The following is a 17,007-nucleotide window of genomic DNA, read 5'->3' on the forward strand; positions in this document are numbered from 1 at the left end:
GTTTGTTGTGCTAACACAAAACTTGCAATGGGGACTGATGTTATACTGTCTTGGTGCATTAAGATGCTTATGGCATATTTTAATATATTGCCTTGTTGTGCAACCACAAGGGCAATATTATTCGAATATGACTATATAAAAATGAAGGGTTTGACTTAACTAAAATATTATTGTTTGTTGTGCTAACACAAGGCAATAAGTATTTTAAGAGGACAAGATAAAGTTGAGAATTGCATGAGATGCAATCGGAAAGAGTTTCCTACCTTTGAACTCATAAAAGTTTGTTGTGTAACCATAAGGCTTTTTATGATGAATTAGGATCTCAACCCTACTAAGAAAAATTATATTTTCACGTTTATCATAGGAGAGGGCTATGATATTCGATAAAAATAGTAGGAGACAAATTAGATTAAAGTCCTTATCTAGTTGCAAACATGTCATCATGATTGGTCTGCTTATATTAGTTATGTTCTTGCATATGTAGAATTATTAAATGGCTTCTTCACTTTCACTAAGAGGCATCTTAGATGCCAACAAGTTGACCGGACCAAACTATGTGGACTGGTTGAGGAATTTAAAGATAGTACTCACTCAGGAGAAAATTTCCTATATACTTGAAACCCCTGATCTTGGAGATCTAGGGGATGATGCTACAGAAGAGGAGGTTGCCACACATAAGATGTGGAAAAATGACAGTTTGACTGTCAAATGTATCATACTTGCCTCTATGAGCAATGAATTACAGAGGCAACATGAAGGCATGGACACTCAATCCATACTTCTCAATTTAAAAGAGTTGTATGGAGAACAAAGCAGGACTGCTAGGTATGAGATATCTAAGCAGTTGTTCCGTGCTAGAATGAATGAAGGAACTCCAGTGCAAAACCATGTTCTTATGGTAATAGACTTAATCACTAGATTAAGTCAATTAGGTTTTGCTATGGATAGTGAGCTCAGTCAGGATTTGATCCTGCAATCACTGCCTGATTCATTCTCTCAGTTTGTTGTGAACTTTCACATGAACAAGCTGAACACCTCCCTGCCCGAGCTGTTAAATATGCTCAAAACAGCTGAAGGCCATATTAAGAAGGATAAAGGTCCACTCCTTCTTATAGATGGCACTTCTAAAAGAAAATCGGGAAATAAGGGTTCTAAGAAACGATTGAACCCCAAGAGTAGCATCAAAAAGAAAAAAGGAAAGAAAAACTCTGGATCAAGTACCTGTTTTCATTGCGGCAAAGCTGGCCACTGGAAAAGGAATTGCAAGAGTTTTCTTGCAAGTATGAAGACCGATGCAAGAGTTGCATCAAAAGGTATGTTTATGTTACATGCCAACTTGTCATTAAGTTCTTCAAATTCAAATTCATGGGTATTGGATACCGGCTGTGGTTTTCACATTTGCAAATCTTTGCATGGACTACAGAAAATTAAAATTTTGAAGAAAGGTGACTTCGAGCTGTATGGCGCTGGAGGAGAGTCCATCCAGGCTGAAGCTGTTGGAACCTACAACATGGAGTTACCTTCGGGAGAGCTCCTACAATTAGAAGATTGTTATTATATGCCCAAAATTATTAGAAATGTAATTTCCATTCCTTTGTTGTTAAAGAAAGGATTTGAAATTAATGGAAAGGGCAATGGTTGCTCTATTTATTTTTCTAATAAGCATCTTTGCAATGGCATTATGGAAAATGGTCTTCTTGTTTTATTACTTAATGACAATGTCTTTCATATTAATAAAAGCAATAAAAGAAAGAGAGAGGAAGTAAATAACACCCTTCTTTGCCATTGCCGACTTGGTCACATAAGTGAATCAAGAATCAACAAGTTATATAAAGAAGAGTTCTTTGATCCTTATGATTATGAATCATTAGGAACTTGTGAATCTTGTCTTATGGGTAAAATGACTAAGTCTCCATTCACTGGACATGGAGAAAGGGCAAGTGAGTTATTAGGACTTATACACACAGATGTATTTGGTCCTATGACAACTCCAGCTAGAGGTGGATACTCTTACTTCATCACATTCACTGATGATTTATCAAGGTTCGGATATGTGTATCTTATGAAATCTGAAGCTTTTGATAAGTTTAAAGAGTATCAAAGTATGGTTGAAAAACAAACCGGAAAGTGTATTAAAATCCTTCGATCTGATCGAGGAGGTGAATACCTTTCTAGTGAGTTTTTAAATCATCTTAAAGAAAAGGGCATTCTCTCTGAATGGATACCTCCGTATACGCCACAATTAAATGGTGTAGCTGAACGGAGGAATCGTACTTTATTAGATATGGTACGGTCCATGATGTGCTTTACTGATCTTCCTATTTCCTTCTGGGGTTTTGCCCTAGAGACTGCTGCACTAATATTAAACAGGGTACCTTCTAAGTCTGTACCTAGCACTCCATATGAGATATGGAGAGGAAAGAAGCCTAATCTTAAGTATCTTAAGATATGGGGTTGTCAAGCTTATGTCAAAAGAAATTTTGGACACAAGCTAAGTGCTAGATCAGATAAATATATTTTTGTAGGTTATCCTAAAGATAGTATAGGATACATCTTCTATCATCCTACCGAACAAAAAGTTTTTGTAGGTAGGCATGCCATTTTCTTAGAAAAAGAGTTTATCTTAGAAAAGGGCAAGGATAGAAAAATAGAACTTGAAGAAGTTCAAGACCTACAAATAGAAACACAAAAAATTCTTCAACCAGATGTACCCATTGATGAGGTACAACCACAACACACATCTCCTCTCCGAAGGTCAGATAGAGTGCGAAGAGCACCTGAGAGATATGGGTTCATCATTGAAAATGATGAAGCCCACATTGTTCAGAATAATGATCCTCTGACCTATTCGGAAGCTGTCATGAGTAATGACTCTGACAAATGGCTAGAAGCCATGAAATCCGAAATAGATTCTATGTATACCAACCAAGTATGGACTTTGGTTGATGCACCAGAGGGTGTAAACCCTATAGGTTGCAAATGGGTCTATAAGAAAAAGATTGGAGCAGATGGCCAAGTAGAAACCTACAAGGCTAGATTGGTGGCAAAAGGTTTCAGGCAAAAGCAAGGAATTGACTATGATGAAACTTTTTCGCCAGTAGCTATGCTCAAATCTATTCGGATTTTGCTTGCAATAGCTGCATACTATGATTATGAAATCTGGCAGATGGATGTCAAAACCGCCTTCCTTAATGGTTATCTTGAGGAAGAAGTTTACATGACACAGCCAGAAGGATTTGTCTCAAGTAAGAGAGCAAATCAAGTATGCAAGCTTAAGAGATCCATTTATGGATTAAAGCAAGCATCGAGGAGTTGGAACATCCGTTTTGATACAACAGTCAAAGAGTTTGGTTTTATCAAAAATGTGGATGAACCATGTGTGTACAAGAAGACTAGTGGGAGTGCCATTGTCTTCTTAATATTGTATGTAGATGACATACTGATCATTGGAAATGATATTCCAATGTTACAATCGGTCAAGACTTGGCTGTCAAAAAGCTTTTCCATGAAAGACTTGGGAGAAGCATCCTATATACTTGGTATAAAGATCTATAGGGATAGATCTAAAAGGATGCTAGGCTTGTCCCAGTCTAGGTACATAGATAATGTGCTGAAAAGATTCAGCATGGAAGAAAGTAAAAGAGGTTATTTGCCTATGAGTCATGGCATACGTCTCTCTAAGAAGATGTCTCCTAAGACATCTGAAGAGAGGAATAGAATGAATTCTATTCCCTATGCTTCGGCAATAGGATCGATTATGTATGCTATGCTATGTACTAGGCCTGATGTTGCTTATGCCTTAGGCATAACAAGTAAATTTCAGGCTGATCCAGGAGAGGATCATTGGATAGCTGTGAAAAATATTCTTAAGTACTTGAGAAGGACTAAAGATATTTTTCTAGTTTATGGAGGATCTGAGTTGAAACTAGAAGGATTTTCTGATTCTAGTTTTCAATCAGATCCAGATGATAGCAAGTCCACTTTAGGGTATGTCTTTACCCTAAATGGTGGTGCAGTGAGCTGGAAGAGTTCCAAACAGCAAACTGTAGCTGACTCAACTACTGAGGCAGAATACATTGCTGTAAGTGAAGCCGCTAAGGAAGCTGTCTGGATGAAGAAGTTCATCTCTGAGTTAGGAGTAGTTTCCGAGATTGCTGGACCAGTCCCAGTTTATTGTGATAACACTGGAGCTGTTGCTCAAGCGAAGGAACCAAGGTCTCATCACAAATCCAAGCACATTCTAAGACGCTTCCATCTTGTTCGAGAGATTGTCGAGAGACAAGACATAGTCATTGAACGAGTAGACACCAAGAACAACCTAGCAGACCCGTTCACTAAAGCTCTACCACAACAGCAGTTCGATCGCCACCTCGATTGTATGGGGATAAAATATAAGAGCGATTGGCTTTAGTGCAAGTGGGAGATTGAAAGAGTAGATGCCCTACAAGCCAATCGCAATATGTATTGCGAAGGATTTTTCTTTTGATTTGTCCAAATTATGTACATGATATTTAAATATGAATAAAGGCATTATATTTTATCATATGCTGTTGATTATATTTATGATAAACTCCTTAGATTAGGACAATGGTTTTAAGACTATGATGAGATCATACTAGTGAGACTTAAAATCCTAAAATCCTAATCTTAAATATTTCCAGTCATTGGTACATTGAGTCGGGGATCAATGATTACCGGAAAGACTGGCATATCTTATGTATGCTCGATGCAGAGGATGATTGATCTCACAATCATTTGTGTGGAGACACTAATACAAAGATATGGGTGCTCATTAGAAGAATGAGTTCACTGAATTGACCTACAAAGAGAAATCTTATGAAGTCTTACTTACATGTCAAAAGATGATTCTCTTAGTGGGAGTTGTGCAACTGATCCTTTGACCTGAGATCACCATGGTATCTTGTGCACATGAACCTATGTTTTGGTTTACACTCATTCATGACAATAAGTTATGTACGAGGTCTTCTGGATATGGTGGATTGTGTACGAAGATTATGAGTAGGTCAACAAGGAATTAATCACTTCTAGTAAGAGAAGATAGCATCCTATTTATTCTAATCATATGATAATTCAGGAAGCCTTTGATCAAAGCAGAATGAAAATTAGAAAGAGTTTCTAATGTTTCATTATTTGAATTATCATTAAAAGATTGAGAAAAATATGAATATGAAATTGAGTTTGACATATATTCATACTCATATACATATTTGGGATGCAGTTTGATTAAAGGATTGAATTGCATGGTAACTTGCCACTGAAGGGTATTTTTGGTATTTCTACCAAATTCCATATTTTTCGGGTAGACATGACACGTTGCTAGACGTCAATCTTGTCTTATAGGTTTGATCGAACTAAAGAGTTTAATTCGATCATCAATTAGAAAGAATTCTAATTGTTAGGTTCGGGTTCGCGCAGTTTGGACTTAAATCGATTAGAAGAGTTCTAATCAAGTTGGGTCAACTCGCACTCACACCTATTGCTGGCTAAGTATGGAACCCAATGGGTCACACACAAGAAAACTTATCAAGGGTCTAATTGGATTAGATCATGTTTGCAAGATAAACATCCTAGCAGGTGTTGCAAACCTTAGCTCCTGATTCGAACTGGATTCGAATCTGATTCGAATTGGATTCGAATCTGATTCTTAATTGATCTAATTTGATTAGATCATATTCTAATATGGGTTAGCCAAGAGTTGGCACCTAAATTGGCTTGATTTGAGTCTAATTGGATTAGATTTGATAAAACATTTAATTTTGACCGTTGGATCAATATTTGGATGAAGAGAAGGATCAAATGGATGGCGCCATGGATTAGAGCCATTGGATCTTCATCATGGGATGATGGGAGATCATGATCTCGTGATGGACTTGTGATATTGACTTAGTCAACATCAGATGGCGTGAGAAAGAAGGGAATACGGTGAATTTAGAATGGCGCCTCATGAAGAAGTGCCACTTGGATTGGATAAAGATGACACATCATCATATCCTAACTACTTTCCCTTCAACCGCATCATTCTCTCTCTCCTTCTTTCTTATGGCGCCACCAATAAGGGCCTTTGGATCATCATCTAGCCTTGATCAATGGTTGAGAATGCTCCCTATTTTTCATGCGTGAGAAGAAATGAAGAGAGGCATGAGTACGGTGGATTTCATGAAGAGATGCTTAGGGAATGGATAAGGATGAAGCGCCATATCATAAGCACTTCATCTTATCCTAACTACTTCTGATATGCCCTCTCATCAAATGACACATCCCTTGATCTCACGCCCCTCTTCATGCATGAATGGATGGCTACAATGCATCCGTACGCCATCTATAAATAGGGAATGCTCCCGGTGTTTTCAAATCATCGGAAATCAATCCAACTCTCTCTCTCTCATATTCCTTCTTTCTTACATTAGTTTCTTTCTTTCTAACATTGCTTCTAGTGTGTCCTAAGCCAAGACAAGGTGGTCTTCATTAGGACAAAAGGATTAGAAGTGATTTTAGAAGGCTAAAGAAAAATAGAAAGGAAGGAAAGCAAGCCGTTAGAGTTCTTTAGAAGAATTCTGCATTAAGGATCAAAAGTCTTTGGAGCTAAAGTCTTGATCAAGTTTTCGTGTGGATCACCATTGGAGGGCGGACACTTGGACGCCTCGTGGAGATTGTACACTTTGGATTAGCGTTTGAGGTATTCTACTAATTCTGCATTTATTTTATATTATTTGATTGTAATCATTAAGGTGATCTAGGCTTAAAAGGGTTTCATGCATAGGGACTTTATTAAGAAAATTTTTAAAATCCCAAGCTTCTGCTGCCCATTATGACATGCTAGAACCTTTCAATAGAGAGGTCCAGCCCCCCGATGCAACTTGACCACTGTGTCCAGCCGAGACAAATCAACATCAGAAAGGCCTTAGCAGCTCTACTACAGTGGAAGACCTATTGACTTAATATTGGTTAATCAGGTCTTAGTGTTTGCAACTTGAGCCCTTCATAAGAGGTAATCGAACAATTGGCCAGGTAAGCAGGTGGGAGGCTCCCCTTACTCAGAGAGTAAGGTCCTAATTAAGTAACCACCTTTTATGCTTTCCTAGACACCAATTAGATCAATTAATCTAATATGACTTGCTAATGTCGGTTCACTCTCGACTTGATTGAGGAGGTTTTGATTTAGGTCTCAATTGGGTTTGCTACATCACATGTAAACCTATCTACCCGACTCGCATTCACATCACATGCAAACGGTACATCACAGGCAGTTATAATCGCAGCATCAAATAAAGTTAAACTTTAAATAGGTGATGATCATGGATTCTAATTAGGTCGTATTACAAGCACATGCACATCAATCGATCAAGTGGTCTTCAACTCTTGAATTGGTTCCAAGCCTCCTTGATTCGATCCTTGACCAACTCTTGATCCAATCGCCATCAACCGCTTAGACCCCTGTTCATCTCATGCATCGTCTTTGACTTGATCGTTGACGTACATCACATCACAGAAATACAATCAGATGTGAAATAAAAATAAAAATAAATTACATCTCCTTTTAGGAGGCACGCAGGCCTCTCAAAACATCAAATAAGATGCATGCAAGCATCTGAAAAATTACATGACATCACAGATCACATCGCAGGTCATTACATTTGATACCAAAAGGGTTTGAATCCTATGATCATCACCGTATGCAACAATTATAATTTTCAGATCTGAAAACTAACTGATTATATCATGACATAGGTCGCTGATCATGCTAATCATGATTCTAAACTTTGTAATCCCATTAACAATGTAATTAGAATCATCTTTTTATCACATAAAAATCAGCATGCAAAAATCAGCACCCCTGAAAAATCTGCATGCAGAAATTTTCAGCATGCATGATCATTCAATTTTCAGATCTAATAAGCCTTTAGATATTTAATTCTTACCTTAATCTATGAAGCCTAGGCTCTGATACCACTGTTGGGAACCCGCCCATGCCGCTGATATTTCAAAAAATTCAGATGGCAGCGGAATCGGCATAAACGGGATCGACGTTCATCGCATGAACGTCGTTTCATGAACCGTTCGTAGTTAGATAAGAATTAAAACTTTTAAATGCATTTAGAAGATCAGATCTTCACCTTGTGTGGGTAGATGATCACCGCAAACTGAAGTTCGTGGTCTAGGATGAAGGTTCGCTTGAAGCCATTCAAGTGCCCGGCCTCTACGGGTATCCACACGAAGCAGTGATCCGATCAAAGCTCTCTTGTCTTCCCGGGGTGCTAGCTCCCTTGCAAAGACTTCTTTTGATGGCTGATTTCCTCTCTTTCAATCAACCCTTGATTGTGCTTGAGAGGAGGAAGAAGAAGGATGAAGAAGAGGAAGAAGAACGAAGCCCCTTGCAGCCTTTCTTTTTCTCCTTGCGTTGGAGCCAAGGAAGAAGACCAAGAGGAGGGAGACGCCTCCTCTTCTTTTTCCCTTTGCTGATGGCGGCTGAACCAAGGAAGGGAGAGGGGTGGCCACGGCTTGGAAGAGGAGAGGGAGAGTTCATCTAGGGCGCCGGCCCCCTTTGCCCCTTTTTATAACCATCTAGGGCTCCTACAATCTAGGAGCCCTAGAGTAATTACCTTTCTCTTCTCCCTTCTCCACATGAAAAAGGGAGGGGCATATTTCCCTCCTCACGGTTAACCCTAATCCACATTAAGTAGGGTTTGAAATGCCCTAATGTGGTCAAGCCCTAATCCAATTAGGCTTAGCCCAAGGGTGAACCAATTAGGATCCAATCTAGGTAAGTCCTAATCCAATTAGAACTTAAATCAAATTTGACTCAATTGAACTCTTCAATCCTAATCCAATTAGGAGTCTTATTGATTCATTAGATTAATAATTAATTGTGACTTAAGAAACCCTAATCCAAATTAGGACATATTTAATTTTAGTCCTAATCCAATTAGGACTCTATTTGAATCCGAAGTCCTAATCCGATTAGGACTCTAGAAATCCTACTCCAAGTAGGAATCCAATTTTGATTCAAAACTCCTAATCTCATTAGGATTGCAGGAATCCTATTCCAAGTAGGAATCCCAGTCCTACTCCAACTAGGATTCCCAGTCCTAATCCAATTACGACTCCAGGAATCCTACCCGAAGTAGGACTCTTGTTTTAAGTCCAATTAATTAATTTCCTTTGTTCCTTCTTCAACTTCTTATCAATCAAATTGATTACTTGTGATTCATAATCACTTTTCAACCATCGGATCGGTCAATACTTCTAGTGTGTGTGACCCCATAGGTTCTACTCTGACTGGTAGTGAGATATATTATGATCTCTATCACAATATCATTGAAAACTCCTTTCAATGGGTTGAAACGATTCCAACTCAACTCATTAGGGTTTATCGATCATCAAGATAATCCCTATGAGTCCCACCATCCACCAGTGACACCTAGCAGCATGTAGTGGCTACCCAGTAGAATAGAAAGATGAACTTCTAGGTGCAGTTAACGTGTGATACAGTCCTACTATCGTGGATCCCTACAGGACGGAGGTCATGGACAACTCGTCAAACCCCATCGTCTGTCATATGTCAAGATTTATTCGACTTGAGTTCGATAGTGGAAAACTCTTTTTCCACTTTATATTACTGCCCTGGCCAAGGTCTTAGAACTCAGTCTAACAAATCACATAGGATCACTCCTCTTCTATCAAGGTCGATAGATTTCTTATAGGTGCATACCCTACTCCTACAGTGAACTTACTGCAGCCAATCTACACTGCATGGACCCATATGGCTAGAGACCATGTATGTGTGCAGTCAAACTACAATAACCTCACTATGAGTAGCCGAAGCACCGCAGGTCAAAGGACCAGTCACACTACTGCAACATCAAGCAAGTCACTGACGAGTGGATAGACATCCAAGTGACTTCTTGTCTTGGTCACACTCAGTACCCTTGTTCTCTAACAAGCACCTGCACTATCACTTCAGTGTCCCTACACTGTGGACTCAAGTCTCGTCCATCCAGAAGGAAAGTGATCTGTGCACTGATCGGATCGATCACCGTCCTCGTGATGATCCATTGATCAGGAGCATTTAGAAATTAATCACCAATGATACATGGCTCAAATTCTCAACTCTTGAGAATATGTATCATCATCTTATTAATTTCTTGGACGATTCATAGACACATAAATAATATGAATGAAAAAGATGCCTTTTATTTATTCAATAATAAACAGTCAAGTACAAAATTATGTCCCTAGAATCAACAATGTGTCAGCCAAATTGGCTTCTAGGGCATACATCTAACAAGTTTTTCATCCCAATGCTTGGTTTCCTTGTCTTGAGAAGGCAAGTAGTTTGGCCCTCCGGCACTTTTTGTTGGTTGGTTGGAAAGCATCTCATCATTTGGTGCTTGGTTTCCCTTTCCTGAAGAGGCAAGTAGTTTGGCCCATCGGGTCTCTGTCGGTTGGCTGTTTCGGATAGCTAGCACCTGGTGTCTTTGTCGATTGGGTGTTTTGGATACCTAGCACCTGGTTGATCACGATGGACATTCTTCCTCCCATCTGAGCCTTGTTTTGCTAGATCTTTCATGGACTCTTGGCCAATAAAAGGTCGGTGGCTTTTTGGGAGGCTCGTTCGACCTGTAGCGCTCGAGTGCAATGTCGTCGGTGGTCATTATGAGACTCATTTGATATTTCATCCATGATCGGCAATTTGGCATTCTTGCTAGGCTCATGGGAATAATAGATCGGTGACCTTTCGAGAGGCTCCTCTGACTTATGGCGCTCAAGTGTCATGTCGTTGATGGTCTTTGCGAGAATCATCGCATATTTCATCTATGATAGGCAATTTGGCATTTTTGCTTGGCCCACGAGAATTATGATTGGTGATCTATAAGAGGCTCGTCTGATCAATTACTTTTGGAGATTTCTTGGTTGGTGATCAGTGCATTCAACCTGCAATATTTGTTTACTTTTGGATCAAAAAATCAAGCTTCATTTATTGTTAGAAATGAAAGAGCATAGAATTCACAATTATAACTCTCACTAATGGTATGCTAGGAGGTTATCAAAGTTTCATGCCTGAGCTACTGGTGTTCTATCAAGTTGCTCGGGTCGGTGAGCACAAGGTTGGATGACTTCTATAATCCTGTATGGTCCTTCTCACTTGGATGTAAGTTTTCCATAGTCACCTTGTTGGGTCGCCTAGACTTTATTGAGGACAAGATCCCCTATTGGAAGAGCTTTTCCTTGACACAGTAGCTGTAGTACCATACTACATGTTGCTACCTAGTCTCCAAGATCTTATACAATGCTTCCCAAAATTTGAGACTTAATTGAATCATTAGACACACAAAACCTAGTACCAAATATTAGATATCCATCCTTGCGATCACAACACTGTAATCCCTCTTTTTTACATTCATAGTCCAATCTAGTATCTTATCATAGTATTAAATTTCATAAGACCCCCAGTTTTTTATAAAGCATATAAAAGAGATAATTCAATTCTTATATATCAGCAAATATCTCAATCAGTATCTTATGTCCAACAATTTCTAGGTCTCCAAGTTCCAAATAAAGTTAAATTTAATTCTAGTTTTAATTCTTATTACCATATATATATATATTGAGAAGTCTTGTTACCAAATATGTTAATACCTAATAAACTTTCATCTAAATTATTTGTCTCTGTATACTAATAGATTTATATTCTAGTCCATCAAAATGTAGTCATTTTATCTGTCACTTAAGTAGCTTCTATTAAGAAATAGTTTAATTATCTATAGCCATGTACATATCTTTTACTGATCCTTACGCCAAGAATTATCTAACTGTACGAGAGTTTAAATAAAATCTAGCATGTCAATTCTAACTCAAAAATCTAACAAGGGAGGAGTAGAGCGATGAATGGTGGGGGTTAGAGTGGATTAAGTAGGGAGGGGGGAGGCGGTGGACGAGAGTCGAGCGAAAGAGAGGTCATGAGGCATGCGAGGGTGATGGAGGCAAGCAAGGTGGTGGTGTATTCGGAAGAAACAAGGGCAGTGCGGCATTGGAAATAGGGGATTCATCTTCTATTTTTCTCGTTCGGTTGGAAAATGGCGCCACCTCATAGGCAAGCCGGACGGAGACCTCGGTTGTGAGCCCAGGTATCACAACTTTCTTCTACAACCTCGCCTTATCAAAATTTTGGGAGCCATTAAAACTTCTCCTTTATTAGGTGGTAACAGTTGAGCAATGTAATGCAATTTCCATTATTTCATTTGCAATGAAGAGGATCCAAATCCACTTAAAATTCAGAGCATGCCCTTTTATTTGTACTTTGTCCAAGATCTGGAAACATAGTGGTGGTGATTACTTCTGACATAAAAAATTATCGAATGTACATCCTCCAGATTTAAGCATTGCAACAATAAATTTACATAGACTACGTGCACCAGAGTGCGAGAAATACTAAAATAAATAATCCATAACTAATGATATATCCGCTAGTTACTCAGCAGAAGTTCACCGTTGCGGCCACCCAGCGCCATTTTAATGTAACCAGGCAACTGGCAGCGCCGCTCTTTGGAGCCCACCCCTCGACAGCCGACCACCGCTCACCATCTCCTTCCCTCCGCCGCCGCTTCCGACCTTCCTCACCGCCAGCTTCTCCGCCGCTGACCTCATCCCGCCGCCCCCGGTAGCCACCGCTGTAATGGCGACGGCCCCGCCCTGGGCAAGGATCCTGGCGATCCCAACGTAACCGAGAGAGACGGCTATCTGCATGGCTGTGGCCCCTTTGGCTGTCCTGGCTTCGAGGTCGGCCCCGCGCTTCACGAGCACCTCCACCGCCTCCGCCTGGCCGGCCTCACCAGCGCAGTGCAGCGCCGCGTACCCCTCCTCGTCCCTGGCGTTGACCTCTGCCCCCTTGTCCATGAGCGCCTTCATTACCTCCACCTTGCCCTTAAACGCCGCCCTCATCAGCGCTGTCCACCCGTGCTGGTCCCTCCCGTTCACCGCCGCCCCTCGCTCGATCATCCGCTGCAACCCCCTTGCCTCCCCCTTCCTCGCCGCCGCCGCCAGCCCCTCCCCCAGCCTCAGCATGTCGAAGAGCCGAGCGTGGCCCCCCTCCGCCGCCGCGTCGTACGCCGTCCGGCCCGCCGCGTTCCGCACCTCCCGCAGCCCCGCCCCTCCCCGATCCAGCAACAGCTTCACCATCTGCTCGTCCCCGCCAGCCGCCGCCACGTGCAGCGGGGTGTCCCCGTCGGCCCCTCCGCGCGCCTCCGCTCGCGCCCCCGCCGCCAGCAGCATCCGCGCACAGTCCCGCCGCCTCTCCTCCACCGCCAGGTGCAGCGCCATCCGCCCGTCTTCTGCCGGCGCGTCGACCGCCGCCCCCTTCAGCAGCAGCAGCCGCAGCACATCCGTGTGCCCGGCGGCCGCGGCTAGGTGCAGCGGGCCCAGGGTCGACGACGGCGACCTCTCCGTCGATGCCCGCTTCGCCAGAAGGAGCTCCACGATCAGCGCCTCACCGGCGGCCGCCGCAGCCTCCAGCGGCGTGCTGCCGGCCCGGTTCCGGGCTTCCACGTTCGGGTCGAACTCGAGCAAAAGCTGGACCAGGTCGGGCCGGCCCCGGGCGATGGCCAGGTGCAGAAGGCTCTGGCCGGCCGAGTCCGCCGAGTCGGCCGCCCTCCACTCCGGCTCGCTCCGCTCTAGCACCTCTCGGATCGTGTCCATGGACCCTGCTGCCACTAGCCGAGTCAGCACGGCCGATCCCACGAAGAAGATCCGGATCCCACTGTCGATGAACACTTGCTTCTTCTTGGTGGTGAACCAGTCGCTGGGAACCGAATCGAAGGTGGAGGAGGGGTCCTTGACGGCGGCCCCGGGGACGACCACGCTGTGGAGGAGGAACGAATCGTCCGACTGGTGTACCGAGTCGGGGACGGGTGAGGTGGGGGAAAGGAGGTAGGTGATCTCCACGGTGAGCGCAGCGAGCGGGGCGATTATGCCGGACTGCGGTCGGACAGTGTAACGAGTCCGGTTCACGGGCTGGAGCCGGAAGGCGACCGGCATGGTGTACATCACGTTCCGAAGCGTGAGCTCGCCGTAGCACTTCTGACCCGGTTCGATGCGGATCGCCACCTGATTCGATGGCTCTAGGCTTAGGAGCCTATCCATTGAGACGCCTCTATTATGACCACTCTCTTCCTTGTGAAACTAGAACTTTGGATCGTTTCTTCTATGATTCTGTGGTGTTCTTTTGGAAAAGGGCTTGCGGATTACGTGTGAGGCATTGATGATGGATTTTGGAGTAGGAGATAGAAACCAACAAGGAGGGTAGAGATGAGTAGGAATTGAGGAGGGAGGAGTTAAGGGGGAGGATAGGTGTTTGGGGGAGTGTGGAATGTGGATTAATGGCCGGCGCCAGTGGAGATGATGCCACATGGGGGGTGTAGAGAACGAGGGTGACTTGTTCTATCACGCGTCCGGATTAACAAAATTCTTGCCGGTAAGGTTGGCTCGTGATGTTGTATATGTTAAAGTGAAGAAATGGTTCTTGTTAGGGTCCTTTTCAATGTTACAAAGGGTTTAAAGTAATCATAATACGAAAGCACACTGCGATTATTTTATCTGGAGGGCGTTCTTTGATTTGAGATCCCTTACAGACTACACGGAAGTGAAGAGCGAAGGGCCTCGTTTGGGGCCATTTCTGATGGTCCCTGTGTAATTATTGTTTATTAAAATATAAAAATATATATGTAACATAGGATATGGGTCACTTTGTTTTATTTGTTGGTTTATTTGTTTACATTAATATTTCAGAGAACTTGAGAGAAGAGGAGAGAAAAAGAGGATGGAAAAGTATATCTTAAAGAAGAGAAAAGGAACCTATATTCTCTTGCTTGGCTAGAAATTTATGAAAAGGAGAATAGCAGAGAAACTTGAAATCCCATGTTTGAATAGAAAGTTAGGGGAAAAAAAAAAGAAACATCTACAAAACTCTTATTTAATCTCTCTAAAGGTGGAGAAAATTGATTAGAAGTAAATCTCCTGCTATTTTTTCTTTCTTCTCCACCCTTTGTATATTTTAAAAGTAAGATCAAGGTATGAAAAATTAAAGATTTTTTAATGAATACCCTTCTAAAAATTTAATTTTGCGTGAATACCCTTTTAAAATTTATATTTCTATCTGTACCCTCATAATATATTATTTTTGCACAAATGCCTCTAACATAACTGTTCTTCTAACACCATTAATGAAAACCCTATTTATTTAAATTAAAATTAAAATAGGATTCTAAAATTACTTTTTTCTCCCCGCTCGCGATCGCAATCTCAATCGCCTTCTTTCCCCCGCAATGCCGTATTTTCGTGATCTCCTGAAATAGCAGTATTTGACCATGGAAAAAAAATTCTCATCTTCTTCCATTCGATTCTCCACTGCCATTAATCCTTCTTCCTCTGTTCCCTTTGCCAGTCCTTTCCTTGCTGCTCATCATCCGCCTCTCATCGCCGGTCCTTTGTCTTGTCAGAGACTCGTCGCTGCTCCCTCCCCTTCACCAAGATTTGTTCATCGCCCCATTCCCTTCGTTGGAGATCGATTCTCACCGGTATGCATCTTCTTGTTGTTTCCAAATCTCTTCTCTCCCAAGTCTGGTCACCACCAGAGTTCTCTGTCGACTTCATCCATCTTCCAAATCTCTTCTCTCTATTTATATCTTAGTCGTAGAAGCTGGTCTGAAGATCAATCGCTAGACTCCAAGTAGTATTCATCTTAAAAAAAGGTATTCCAATGTCATCTTGCCCTCTCTTCCCTCTCATTGTTGTCTACTAATTTTCTCCTATTAAACTGGGCCAAAAACGTACATCATTGCAAGTGTTAGAAGAACAACAATGGTGACTGTAGCTAATTTAATTTTATTCCTATTTCTTGCTGTGAACCTATTGAAGTTCTGTTTTTTTTGTTTCTAACTATATACCCATATATCTTATTTGATGGTAAGAGAGGTGAAGTGCTACCCATTTTTGATTGTTGAAATAGAGTATGGTTATATATGTACTATTCTCCTTTTTTGTTTTTGTTAGCATAGTTTTGGTTGATAAGCACTCTTCCTTACAATTTACATCATACATATTTATTTATTTGATGTATAGGATTCTTAAATAGAGCAACAATTATTCAAATTGAAGGTGAAATTTGAAGGATATTTTAAGAAGGTTAAGAATTCTATAAGAATGAAGTACTACTTTGGAAGACAAAAGAGCGGGTCAGTTGATGTTGATTGCTATTGCTACAAGGACCTATATGATGATATAGATCATACCTTCAACTTGAAGTTTGAAAAGACCATAAAATTTTGGTCCGTGATTAGACATTTAACGCCTAAGTCTTATATGATATTAGATATAAATAAAAATTTGATGATAAATGAACAAAGGTGCTCTTGTTGTTTGTGGGAGATACCAAGGATTCTTTGTGTGTATGCTGTAGCTTTCATTTGTAGCATGAGAGGTGCAAATTTGAAAAATTATGTCTCAAAGTACTTCACCGTTACCAAGTATAAGACTACCTATGCATTAGAAATTAGACTATTATCTAACAAGGCCGAATGCATAAAAGTTGATATTAGATACAAGGTATTGCCTCCTAAGCTTATTATGATATAATGTAAGCATTGTGGTGAACTTGGGCATCATGCAAAGACCTACAAAAATCTAGTAGTGGAGGAATCTCAACCTTCAATATCCTCATCTTCTGCACTAAAGAAGCTTGGGAGGTAACATATAGCACTACTCTAACTTAATGATGTTTGTCCTTTATCACTTGCTTATTATTGAAATATTGCAGGCCTAAGAAAAATGGCTCAAAGGAAGTGTCAATTACAGGAGGTATGCATACAGTATTCATAGCACCAAGAGAGAAAAAGAACAAAGAACAACCCTGCAAACAAGCTAAAAGAATGAAAACTTCAGTTGGAGAAGATAATGTCTGTCCATAATCTTGATTGGTATATGATTGGATATGCC

At 41.3% G+C, this 17,007-nt stretch overlaps 1 protein-coding gene across 1 annotated transcript; it reads right to left on the reverse strand.

Moving 5' to 3' along the window:
- Window positions 1–11,771: 11,771 nt before the first annotated feature.
- LOC103698818 (protein VAPYRIN-like) lies at window positions 11,772–14,514 on the reverse strand. Its single transcript, XM_008780867.6, has one exon. It carries the CDS (start codon window positions 14,155–14,157, stop codon window positions 12,532–12,534), a length of 1,626 nt encoding a protein of 541 aa, XP_008779089.2. The 5' UTR covers window positions 14,158–14,514; the 3' UTR covers window positions 11,772–12,531.
- Between the last annotated feature and the right edge of the window lie 2,493 nt (window positions 14,515–17,007).

Source organism: Phoenix dactylifera, chromosome 9 (assembly GCF_051530095.1).
Source record: "Phoenix dactylifera cultivar Ajwa chromosome 9, Ajwa_hap1_PhDact_Kaust_v1.1, whole genome shotgun sequence".
Classification (NCBI taxonomy): Eukaryota; Viridiplantae; Streptophyta; class Magnoliopsida; order Arecales; family Arecaceae; genus Phoenix; species Phoenix dactylifera.

Coding starts and splice junctions, on each gene's coding strand:
- LOC103698818 (XM_008780867.6), bottom strand. CDS start 14,157: ATGGATAGGCTCCTAAGCCTAGAGCCATCGAATCAGGTGGCGATCCGC.